The following is a 12,383-nucleotide window of genomic DNA, read 5'->3' on the forward strand; positions in this document are numbered from 1 at the left end:
ATGCTAACTTTTTGATGTAGGGCAAGTCACACATCATATGCTACTTACTACCACTGCTCCTCCCTAGCTTTCCCACACCCTCCATGTTAGTGCAGGGAGGGTGTATCTCATGCTGGGCAGCAGATTGCGCAGTAAACAGAGAGCAATAGAAACAGCTGTCAATAAAGGCAAGTTCTGTGAGAGGAGAGCAAAATCATGGAATCAGTGGTTTTCTAAGCTTTAAAAATTGCCAGCAAATTGTTGACCTGCAGCAAGAATAGACACTTCCATTTATGCTGAAAGATTGTCATGAATGAGCTTTCCTTGCAATGATCTTTTGATAATATTCTTATATTGAAAACAGGCTGGAGACCACCAGTCAAAAGACCGCCGGCAGCCGGTTAACACTGCAAAAATAGGAAATGGTTTTTAAGCAGGCTTAATAATCATTCTTGGTGGCACTGCTGTAAACAGGACTTGTTCTGCCAAGAATAATGGCAGCCTAAGCACAATGAGCAATCTATAACAGATCATCCAGAGTGCAACTTTCAGCATGGTATGCTTGTGTTTTAGACATAAAGGCAAAAAGTATATATTTTTTCTGAGGATAGAAGGAAAGCAGCATATCCACAAATCTGGTTAAAAAGAGACTTTACTTGTTAATTGATTTTCCACAAAGAATAGAAAAGATTACAAACCAAATGTGAATTTTCTGAAAAATTACATGTGGATTTTAATCTCTTCTTTTTTTTTTGTCATCATGGAAAAAATCAATAAATAGTCATGTTTTTTTTCATGAGATTTGTGGATGAGCTGTTGTCCCTCAATCCTCAAAAATTTTTTATACCAAGATGGAAATCCCCAACATGAGTGGCACCCACTGCACTGATACGGGAAAAACATTTGTGAAAATACAGACTTGGTAAGTGGACCTTTACACCTTCATGGGGCTAAACACTGCACAGCTCAAATCAATCATCAATCAGAACTGAAAGTAACAATTCTGAAGTAAAAACACACTCACCAATTATCCCGACGACTAGCTCATCTGTAGTGTCATCGCGCCCTACCAGTAGGGAGTAGTCAATGATGAGATGACTGGAGAGGAAGTGTGAGTCACTGTGGATTGAGGCACGAAGGACAGATTTACAGTGAGAGCGAATGTACAGAGGGTTGTCCCGAACCATCTTTAACAAGTTTTCATCCAGCAGGACAAGGTCACAACTCTCCTTCCCGATGTCGGTTTTCACATTACGATTTCTCAAAGACCCCTTCAGGTCAAAAACCTATTGTAAGCAGACAAATGAATGACTACAGTACATTATCCAAGCTCTCCTTTGTTCGGTATTTCCACGCTCACATTCTCCTCGTTACCTGAGCCATCTTTCGTCCATAAAACAAATTTTCCATAACTAGAAGATCCAACTTCTTCTCCGTGTTGTTCTGAGAGTTTTTGTACCCAATTCTATAGACTCCTAGTATTTTAGCCAATGCTGTCGGTCTCTGCAGGCACAGTACATAAAAGGGATCAGCATCAATCACAGACAAAGGAAAAATAAAGTCAATCCAGACAGACATGGCACCATGAGGAGTACAAGAAAACCCCCTGCTACGCAAAGAGCAGTGACTTGCTTAATAGTGAATAAAGCACAGGTCAAAGGTTTGAAAGTGAAAATACATAATATTCAAATGGAAAATAAACTCCAAGCAAATGTGGCGCTAAGCACCTTAGGATTTTTTTAATGCATCCACTTCCAGTGAAAAATGTTAATAAAAATTCATTTATTTTCTCAAAACAAAAAAAGGAAAAAAAAAATGTGAAAAAAAAATAATTATATAAATAAATTATATTTTAAAAATATTTTTAAAATACAGTACAACGCGTTTCGGCTGCTATTTTTACAGTGCAGCCTTCATCAGGTAGCAAACAAAAACAGACATACAATAAGCACTATAAAGTGATGTTATTATTATTATTTATTATTATAGCACCATTTATTCCATGGCGCTTTACATGTGAGGAGGGGTATACATAATAAAAACAAGTACAATAATCTTAAACAATACAAGTCATAACTGGTACAGGAGGAGAGAGGACCCTGCCCGCGAGGGCTCACTATCTACAAGGGATGGGTGAGGATACAGTAGGTGAGGATAGAGCTGGTCATACAGCGGTTTGATCAATCGGTGGTTACTGCAAGTTGTAGGCTTGTTGGAAGAGGTGGGTCTTCAGGTTCTTTTTGAAGGTTTCGATGGTAGGCAAGAGTCTGATGTGTTGTGGTAGAGAGTTCCAGAGTAGGGGGGATGCACGAGAGAAATCTTGTATGCGATTGTGGGAAGAGGAGATAACAGGTGAGTAGAGGAGATCTTGTGAGGATTGGAGGTTGCGTGCAGGAAAGTACCGGGAGACGAGGTCACAGATGTATGGAGCCTACAGATTGTGGATGGCTTTGTATGTCATGGTTAGGCTTTTGTACTGGAGTCTCTGGGTAATGGGGAGCCAGTGCAGGGATTGACAGAGGGGAGAGTGTTGTGAATTAGACTTTTTTGGCTCCCTCTTGTGGTCACTAGTGATATGACTCTGGGATTGTCTTTCCTCAGTTTGGCACCCACCTGGGTCGTTAGTCCAGGGGTGTTGCTATATAAACTTCCTGGATTCTCAGTCCAGTGCCTGGCATCGTTGTAATCAGTTCCTTTCTGTTTGCTCCTGTCTGCTGGTCCTGGATCTTGCAAAATTAAGCTAAGTCTTGCTTCCTTGTTTTTTGGTTATTTGCATTGCTATAATTTTTTGTCCAGCTTGTACTAAATGTGATTCCTGATTCTGCTGGAAGCTCTAGGGGGCTGGTGTTCTCCCCCCGGGCCGTTAGACGGTTCGGGGGTTCTTGAATATCCAGCGTGGAAATTTTGATAGGGTTTTTGCTGACCGTATAAGTCATCTTTCTATATTCTGCTATTAGTCAGTGGGCCTCTCTTTGCTAAATATCTAGTTCATTCTTACGTTTGTCTTTTCTCCTTACCTCACCGTTATTATTTGTTGGGGGCTTGTATCCAACTTTTGGGGTATTTTCTCTGGAGGCAAGAAAGGTCTATCTTTTCCCTTCTAGGGTTAGTTAGTTCTCCGGCTGGCGCGAGACGTCTAGAACCAACGTAGGCACGTTCCCCGGCTGCTGCTATTTGTGGTGCTAGGATTAGATATATGGTCAGCCCAGTTACCACTGCCCTATGAGCTGGTTTTTTGTGTTTGCAGACTTGGTATGTATTTTTGAGACCCTCTGCCATTGGGGTCATAACAGGAGAGGCCTTCAAGTTTTCTTATTTATGAGGGTTCCTAGAAGGGATTAACAGGGCGGGACCGGGGATCAGGTTCTCCTTTCCTGACGAATATCTACATGGTAGCGTCTAAAGACACTCATTTTTCTTATATATATAAAATAGCAATTTAGTACTTCTATTCTATCCAAAATGAGCTTTTAAATACATGGTGTTACATTGTTGCAAACAAACATAACATTATAAGTATAGGTATACATATAATTATAAATATGATTTACTAATACTTTATCAATTATACTACTATCATCACTACATGAATCAATTCATCCCATAAAAAATACAAATAAATAAATAATAAAAAAACAAAAAAACTTTTTGAAAAATTTTTTTTTCTAAAAACATTGAAAAAAAAATAAATAAAAATAAAGGATTCCCCACCCCCCTGAAAAAGGGAAAATTAAACTTTGTTGTTAAATTAACCTATGCACAAATGACTGAGCTATTCATGACAAACCCTTACACATTCTCTACTACATCATTAAGTCCATTTGGATAAAGGCTTTGTAACCTACCGTATATACTCGAGTATAAGCCGAGATTTTCAGCCCAAATTTTTGGGCTGAAAGAGCCCCTCTCGGCTTATACTCGAGTCATGATCGGTGGTGGGGTCGGCGGGTGAGCACTGTCATATACTCACCTAGTCCCGGCGATCCTGGCGCTCCCCCTGCCCGTCACACTGTCTTCGGTGCCGCAGCTCTTTCCCTGAGCGGTCACGTGGCACCGCTCATTAGAGAAATGAATAGGCTGCTCCACCTCCCATAGGGGCGGAGCCGCCTATTCATTTCTCTAATGAAGCGGTGCCGGTGACCGCTGACAGAGGAAGAGGCTGCGGTACCGAAGACCAGCTGTCCGGGGGAAGGAGCGGGACGCCGGGAGCAGGTAAGTATGACATATTCACCTGTCCTCGTTCCACACGCCGAGTGTCGCGCCATCTTCCCGGCGTCTCTCCGCTCTGACTGTTCAGGCAGAGGGCGCGATGACGCCTATAGTGTGCGCGCCGCCCTCTGCCTGATCAGTCAGTGCAGAGAGACGCCGGGAAGATGGCGCCGAGGAGCTGCAAGCAAGACAGGTGAGTATGTGTTTTTTTTTTTTTTATTGCAGCAGCAGCAGCAGCTATGGGGCAATAATGGACGGTGCAGAGCACTATATGGCACAGCTATGGGGCAATGGTGCAGAGCACTATATGGCACAGCTATGGGGCAACGGTGCAGAGCACTATATGGCACAGCTATGGGGCAACGGTGCAGAGCACTATATGGCACAGCTATGGGGCAACGGTGCAGAGCACTATATGGCACAGCTATGGGGCAACGGTGCAGAGCACTATATGGCACAGCTATGGGGCAATAATGGACGGTGCAGAGCACTATATGGCACAGCTATGGGGCAATGGTGCAGAGCACTATATGGCACAGCTATGGGGCAATGGTGCAGAGCACTATATGGCACAGCTATGGGGCAACGGTGCAGAGCACTATATGGCACAGCTATGGGGCAACGGTGCAGAGCACTATATGGCACAGCTATGGGGCAACGGTGCAGAGCACTATATGGCACAGCTATGGGACAACGGTGCAGAGCATTATATATATGGCACAGCTATGGGGCAACGGTGCAGAGCACTATATGGCACAGCTATGGGGCAATAATGGACGGTGCAGAGCACTATATGGCACAGCTATGGGGCAATGGTGCAGAGCACTATATGGCACAGCTATGGGGCAATGGTGCAGAGCACTATATGGCACAGCTATGGGGCAATGGTGCAGAGCACTATATGGCACAGCTATGGGGCAACGGTGCAGAGCACTATATGGCACAGCTATGGGGCAATGGTGCAGAGCACTATATGGCACAGCTATGGGGCAACGGTGCAGAGTATTATATATATGGCACAGCTATGGGGCAACGGTGCAGAGCATTATATATATGGCACAGCTATGGGGCAACGGTGCAGAGCATTGTATATATGGCACAGCTTTATGTGGAGTATCTATGGGGCAATGGTGCAGAGCATTGTATATATAGCACAGCTTTATGTGGAGCATCTATGGGGCCATAATGAACGGTGCAGAGCATTATATGTGGCACAGCTTTATGTGGAGCATCTATGGGGCCATAATGAATGGTATGGAGTATCTATTTTTAATTTTGAAATTCACCGGTACCTGCTGCATTTTCCACCCTAGGCTTATACTCGAGTCAATAAGTTTTCCCAGTTTTTTGTGGCAAAATTAGGGGGGTCGGCTTATACTCGAGTATATACGGTATATATCCAATATGACTCCTTACGGTTTAATAATTTGTTCCTGTTATTAGCCCCTTTTGGTATATGCTCCAGCGGTGTGACCATGATGCAGAAGCATTTATTGTGCTTCAGCAGGAGATGACGGGACAGACTATGTTTAATCTGCCCGTTCTTTGCATTATAGCGGTGATTATTCATCCGGGCGCTCAATTCCTGGGAAGTTCGTCCCACGTATTGGAGCCCGCATCTGCAAGTCACTTTGTAGATGACAAAATCCGTTCTCATGTGACACATAATATAACATTTACAAAGAACCAATATCACACTGGGATATAGAGTGTATTCTATATAAAGTGGGGGAATAAGTATTTGATACACCGCCAATTTTGCAATTTTCCCACCTACAAAGGATAGAGAGGTCTGTAATTTTTATTGTAGGTACACTTCAACTGTGAGAGACAGAATCTAATATATAATTGCCTAGAATACTACTTCCTGCAATTTGTGCCAACTTCCGTGGCTTTGTCCGGAGCTAATGTCCGGAGCTAATGTCCGGAGCTAATGTCCGGAGCTAAGTGACGTCACCAGTGTCCTACACCCAGGCAGAGCACAGGGGCCCCAGGCAGCATATGGGGCCCCAGGCAGAGCACAGTGGCCCCAGGCAGAGCACAGGGGCCCCAGGCAGCATATGGGGCCCCAGGCAGAGCACAGTGGTCCCAGGCAGAGCACAGGGGCCCCAGGCAGCCTATGGGGCCCCAGGCAGAGCACAGTGACCCCAGGCAGAGCACAGGGGCCCCAGGCAGCATATGGGGCCCCAGGCAGGGCACAGTGGCCCCAGGCAGAGCACAGGGGCCCCAGGCAGAGCACAGGGGCCCCAGGCAGCATATGGGGCCCCAGGCAGAGCACAGGGGCCCCAGGCAGAGCACAGGGGCCCCAGGCAGCATATGGGGCCCCAGGCAGAGCACAGGGGCCCCAGGCAGAGCACAGGGGCCCCAGGCAGAGCACAGGGGCCCCAGGCAGAGCACAGTGGCCCCAGGCAGAGCACAGGGGCCCCAGGCAGAACATGGGGCCCCAGGCAGAGCACAGGGGCCCCAGGCAGCATATGGGGTCCCAGGCAGAGCACAGGGGCCCCAGGCAGCATATGGGGCCCCAGGCAGAGCACAGTGGCCCCAGGCAGCATATGGGGCCCCAGGCAGAGCACAGTGGCCCCAGGCAGAGCACAGGGGCCCCAGGCAGCATATGGGGCCCCAGGCAGAGCACAGTGGTCCCAGGCAGAGCACAGGGGCCCCAGGCAGCTTATGGGGCCCCAGGCAGAGCACAGTGGCCCCAGGCAGAACATGGGGCCCCAGGCAGAGCACAGTGGCCCCAGGCAGAGCACAGGGGCCCCAGGCAGAGCACAGGGGCCCCAGGCAGAGCACAGGGGCCCCAGGCAGCATATGGGGCCCCAGGCAGCATATGGGGCCCCAGGCAGAGCACAGTGGCCCCAGGCAGAGCACAGGGGCCCCAGGCAGCATATGGGGCCCCAGGCAGAGCACAGTGGTCCCAGGCAGAGCACAGGGGCCCCAGGTAGCCTATGGGGCCCCAGGCAGAGCACAGTGGCCCCAGGCAGAGCACAGTGGCCCCAGGCAGAGCACAGTGGCCCCAGGCAGAGCACAGGGGCCCCAGGCAGAGCACAGGGGCCCCAGGCAGCATATGGGGCCCCAGGCAGAGCACAGTGGTCCCAGGTAGAGCACAGGGGCCCCAGGCAGCCTATGGGGCCCCAGGCAGAGCACAGGGGCCCCAGGCAGCATATGGGGCCCCAGGCAGAGCACAGGGGCCCCAGGCAGCATATGGGGCCCCAGGCAGAGCACAGTGGCCCCAGGCAGAGCACAGGGGCCCCAGGCAGAACATGGGGCCCCAGGCAGAGCACAGGGGCCCCAGGCAGCATATGGGGCCCCAGACAGAGCACAGGGGCCCCAGGCAGCATATGGGGCCCCAGGCAGAGCACAGCGATATTTTGGACCACTGTGCGGTGTTTCAGACCCCCTGTGTGATGTCTGGGGCCCTGTTCTTAAGTATATTAAAGATTAAAGTAACGTATATTAAAGTATATTATAGATCAAATTTGACACGTTTATGAGCACCATTGAGTGATATACTCAAGAATGACATAATTTTTCAACATTTTATGATTTCAAACTGTAAACACTCAGAGTTTTTTTTACTTCAACCAGAAAACCTTAACGGTTCATAAAAAATTTGACTGTTCAGGATATGATAAAAGTCATAGTATTCTGAATCTTTAACTTATAAAGATACCTTTACATGGGGTGATTATTGGTTCGAGAGAGGCTTTCGGCCGATAATCGTACACATGGCTGGTGACAGGACAATACAATATAAACGTTCAAAGGTAAACACTGATAACATTAAAATCTAATATATAATTGCCTAGAATACTACTTCCGGCAATTTGTGCCAACTTCCGTGGCTTTGTCCGGAGATAATGTCCGGAGATAAGTGACGTCACCAGCGTCCTACACCCGCTCAGGGTGGACAAAGATATATGCCTTCGTGGTGCGCGGCACTTTTCTGATTGGTTGCCGCCTGCCGCGAGCGACCAATCAGAAATGTGCCGTACTGTCAAGAATTGTCAAGAGCTGGTGAGTGCAGCCATTTTTTGTTCTTTGTTACTATTATTTATTAATTGTATTATTCTTACATTTGAATAAATAAAGTATATATGGATTCTAGACTCCCGATTCTTTAGAATCGGGCTGCCATCTAGTCTAATATATAATTGCCTAGAATACTACTTCCTGCAATTTGTGCCAACTTCCGTGGCTTTGTCCGGAGCTATTGTCCGGAGCTAATGTCCGTAGCTAATGTCCGGAGCTAATGTCCGGAGCTAATGTCCGGAGCTAATGTCCGGAGATAAGTGACGTCACCAGTGTCCTACACCCAGGCAGAGCACAGTGGCCCCAGGCAGAGCCCAGGGGCCCCAGGCAGAACACAGGGGCCCCAGGCAGAGCACAGGGGCCCCAGGCAGAGCACAGGGGCCCCAGGCAGAGCACAGGGGCCCCAGGCAGCATATGGGGCCCCAGGCGGAGCACAGGGGCCCCAGGCAGCATATGGGGCCCCAGGCAGAGCACAGTGGCCCCAGGCAGAGCACACACCAAATCGGAGGCCGAGGGGCCCCGCCAACCAAATCGGAGGCCGAGGAGCCCCGCCCACCAAATCTAAGGCCGAGCGGCCCCGCCCACCAAAGCGGAGGCCGAGGGGCCCGGCCCCGCCCACCAAAGCGGAGGCCGAGGGGCCCCGCCCACCACATCGGAGGCCGAGGGGCCCCGCCCACCAAATCGGAGGCCGAGGGTCCCCGCCCACCAAATCGGAGGCCGAGGGTCCCCGCCCACCAAATCGGAGGCCGAGGGTCCACACCATCCAAATCAGAGGCCGAGGGGCCCCGTCCACCAAATCTGAGGCCGACGGGCCCCACCCACCAAAGCGGAGGCCGAGGGTCCCCGCCCACCAAATCGGAGGCCGAGGGTCCCCGCCCACCAAATCGGAGGGCGAGGGTCCCCGCCCACCAAATCGGAGGCCGAGGGGCCCCACCAACCAAATCGGAGGCCGAGGAGCCCCGCCCACCAAATCGGAGGCCGAGGGGCCCCGCCAACCAAATCGGAGGCCGAGGAGCCCCGCCCACCAAATCGAAGGCCGAGCGGCCCCGCCCACCAGAGCGGAGGCCGAGGGGCCCGGCCCCGCCCACCAAAGCGGAGGCCGAGGGGCACCGCCCACCACATCGGAGGCCGAGGGGCCCCGCCCACCAAATCGGAGGCCGAGGGTCCCCACCCACCAAATCGGAGGCCGAGGGTCCCCGCCCACCAAATCAGAGGCCGAGGGTCCCCACCCACCAAGTTGGAGGCCGAGGATCCCTGCCCACCAAATCGGAGGCCGAGGGGCCCCGCCCACCAAATCGGAGGCCGAGGGGCCCCGCTCACCAAATCGGAGGCCGAGGGTCCCCGCCCACCAAAAGTAAGTGCGGCCCCAAAAGTAAGTGCGCCCCCGGGTGCAAAAGTAAGTGCGCCCCCGGGTGCAAAAGTAAGTGCGCCCCCGGGTGCAAAAGTAAGTGCGCCCCCGGGTGCAAAAGTAAGTGCGCCCCCGGGTGCAAAAGTAAGTGCGCCCCCGGGTGCAAAAGTAAGTGCGCCCCCTGGTGCAAAAGTAAGTGCGCCTCCGGGTGCAAAAGTAAGTGCGCCCCCGGGTGCAAAAGTAAGCGCACCCCCGGCCCCGGGTGCAAAAGTAAGCGCGCCCCCCAGTCCCGCGTGTGAAAAGTGCTGCTGTAAAGCTGGTAGCACTGTTCAAGCACCATGTATTTCCTTCAGGAAATGCCCATCTAATATATAATTGCCTAGAATACTACTTCCTGCAATTTGTGCCAACTTCCGTGGCTTTGTCCGGAGCTAATGTCCGGAGCTAATGTCCGGAGCTAATGTCCGGAGCTAATGTCCGGAGATAATGTCCGGAGATAAGTGACGTCACCAGTGTCCTACACCCAGGCAGAGCACAGGGGCCCCAGGCAGCATATGGGGCCCCATGCAGAGCACAGTGGCCCCAGGCAGAGCACAGGGGCCCCAGGCAGCATATGGGGCCCCAGGCAGAACACAGTGGTTCCAGGCAGAACACAGGGGCCCCAGGCAGCCTATGGGGCCCCAGGCAGAGCACAGTGGCTCCAGGCAGAGCACAGGGGTCCCAGGCAGCATATGGGGCCCCAGGCAGAGCACAGGGGCCCCAGGCAGAGCACAGGGGCCCCAGGCAGCATATGGGGCCCCAGGCAGAGCACAGTGGCCCCAGGCAGAGCACAGGGGCCCCAGGCAGAACATGGGGCCCCAGGCAGAGCACAGGGGCCCCAGGCAGAGCACAGGGGCCCCAGGCAGCATATGGGGCCCCAGGCAGAGCACAGGGACCCCAGGCAGCGCACAGGGGCCCCAGGCAGCGCACAGGGGCCCCAGGCAGCATATGGGGCCCCAGGCAGAGCACAGTGGCCCCAGGCAGAGCACAGGGGCCCCAGGCAGAACATGGGGCCCCAGGCAGAGCACAGGGGCCCCAGGCAGAGCACAGGGGCCCCAGGCAGCATATGGGGCCCCAGGCAGAGCACAGGGGCCCCAGGCAGCATATGGGGCCCCAGGCAGAGCACAGTGGCCCCAGGCAGCATATGGGGCCCCAGGCAGAGCACAGTGGCCCCAGGCAGAGCACAGGGGCCCCAGGCAGAGCACAGGGGCCCCAGGCAGCATATGGGGCCCCAGGCAGAGCACAGTGGTCCCAGGCAGAGCACAGGGGCCCCAGGCAGCTTATGGGGCCCCAGGCAGAGCACAGTGGCCCCAGGCAGAACATGGGGCCCCAGGCAGAGCACAGTGGCCCCAGGCAGAGCACAGGGGCCCCAGGCAGAACATGGGGCCCCAGGCAGAGCACAGGGGCCCCAGGCAGAGCACAGGGGCCCCAGGCAACATATGGGGCCCCAGGCAGAGCACAGGGGCCCCAGGCAGCATATGGGGCCCCAGGCAGAGCACAGTGGCATCAGGCAGAGCACAGGGGCCCCAGGCAGCATATGGGGCCCCAGGCAGAGCACAGTGGTCCCAGGCAGAGCACAGGGGCCCCAGGCAGCCTATGGGGCCCCAGGCAGAGCACAGTGGCCCCAGGCAGAGCACAGGGGCCCCAGGCAGAGCACAGGGGCCCCAGGCAGCATATAAGGCCCCAGGCAGAGCACAGGGGCCCCAGGCAGAACATGGGGCCCCAGGCAGAGCACAGTGGCCCCAGGCAGAGCACAGGGGCCCCAGGCAGCATATGGGGCCCCAGGCAGAGCACAGTGGCCCCAGGCAGAGCACAGCGATATTTTGGACCACTGTGCGGTGTTTCAGACCCCCTGTGTGATGTCTGGGGCCCTGTTCTTAAGTATATTAAAGATTAAAGTAACGTATATTAAAGTATATTATAGATCAAATTTGACACGTTTATGAGCACCATTGAGTGATATACTCAAGAATGACATAATTTTTCAACATTTTATGATTTCAAACTGTAAACACTCAGAGTTTTTTTTACTTCAACCAGAAAACCTTAACGGTTCATAACAAACTTGACTGTTCAGGATATGATAAAAGTCATAGTATTCTGAATCTTTAACTTATAAAGATACCTTTACATGGGGTGATTATTGGTTCCAGAGAGGCTTTCGGCCGATAATCGTACACATGGCTGGTGACAGGACAATACAATATAAACGTTCAAAGGTAAACACTGATAACATTAAAATCTAATATATAATTGCCTAGAATACTACTTCCGGCAATTTGTGCCAACTTCCGTGGCTTTGTCCGGAGATAATGTCCGGAGATAAGTGACGTCACCAGCGTCCTACACCCGCTCAGGGTGGACAAAGATATATGCCTTCGTGGTGCGCGGCACTTTTCTGATTGGTTGCCGCCTGCCGCGAGCGACCAATCAGAAATGTGCCGTACTGTCAAGAATTGTCAAGAGCTGGTGAGTGCAGCCATTTTTTGTTCTTTGTTACTATTATTTATTAATTGTATTATTCTTACATTTGAATAAATAAAGTATATATGGATTCTAGACTCCCGATTCTTTAGAATCGGGCTGCCATCTAGTCTAAAAATAAAAAACAGAAAATCACATTGCCAGATTTTCACATATTTCATACAGCAAAATGCAATTTAATTACCATAGGTATTTGATGCCCTGCCAACCAGCAAGAATTCTGGCTCTCACAGACATGTTAGTTTTTCTTTAAGAAGCCCTCCTACTCTGCACTCATTACTTGTATTAATTGCCC

At 51.7% G+C, this 12,383-nt stretch overlaps 1 protein-coding gene across 3 annotated transcripts in view; it reads right to left on the reverse strand.

The window, feature by feature from the left end:
* The window catches only part of PIKFYVE (phosphoinositide kinase, FYVE-type zinc finger containing), a 450,712-nt gene that overhangs the window by 27,913 nt on the left and 410,416 nt on the right, over positions 1–12,383 (reverse strand). For all 3 annotated transcript variants that reach the window (XM_077275690.1, XM_077275691.1, XM_077275692.1), the window contains 2 exons: positions 1,354–1,482; positions 1,004–1,265 (listed from right to left, as the gene is read on the reverse strand). In XM_077275690.1, coding sequence (XP_077131805.1) covers positions 1,004–1,265; positions 1,354–1,482 — 391 coding nt within the window. The remainder of the gene's footprint in view (positions 1–1,003; positions 1,266–1,353; positions 1,483–12,383) is intronic.

The sequence above is a fragment of the Ranitomeya variabilis genome, chromosome 7 (genome assembly GCF_051348905.1).
Source record: "Ranitomeya variabilis isolate aRanVar5 chromosome 7, aRanVar5.hap1, whole genome shotgun sequence".
Classification (NCBI taxonomy): Eukaryota; Metazoa; Chordata; class Amphibia; order Anura; family Dendrobatidae; genus Ranitomeya; species Ranitomeya variabilis.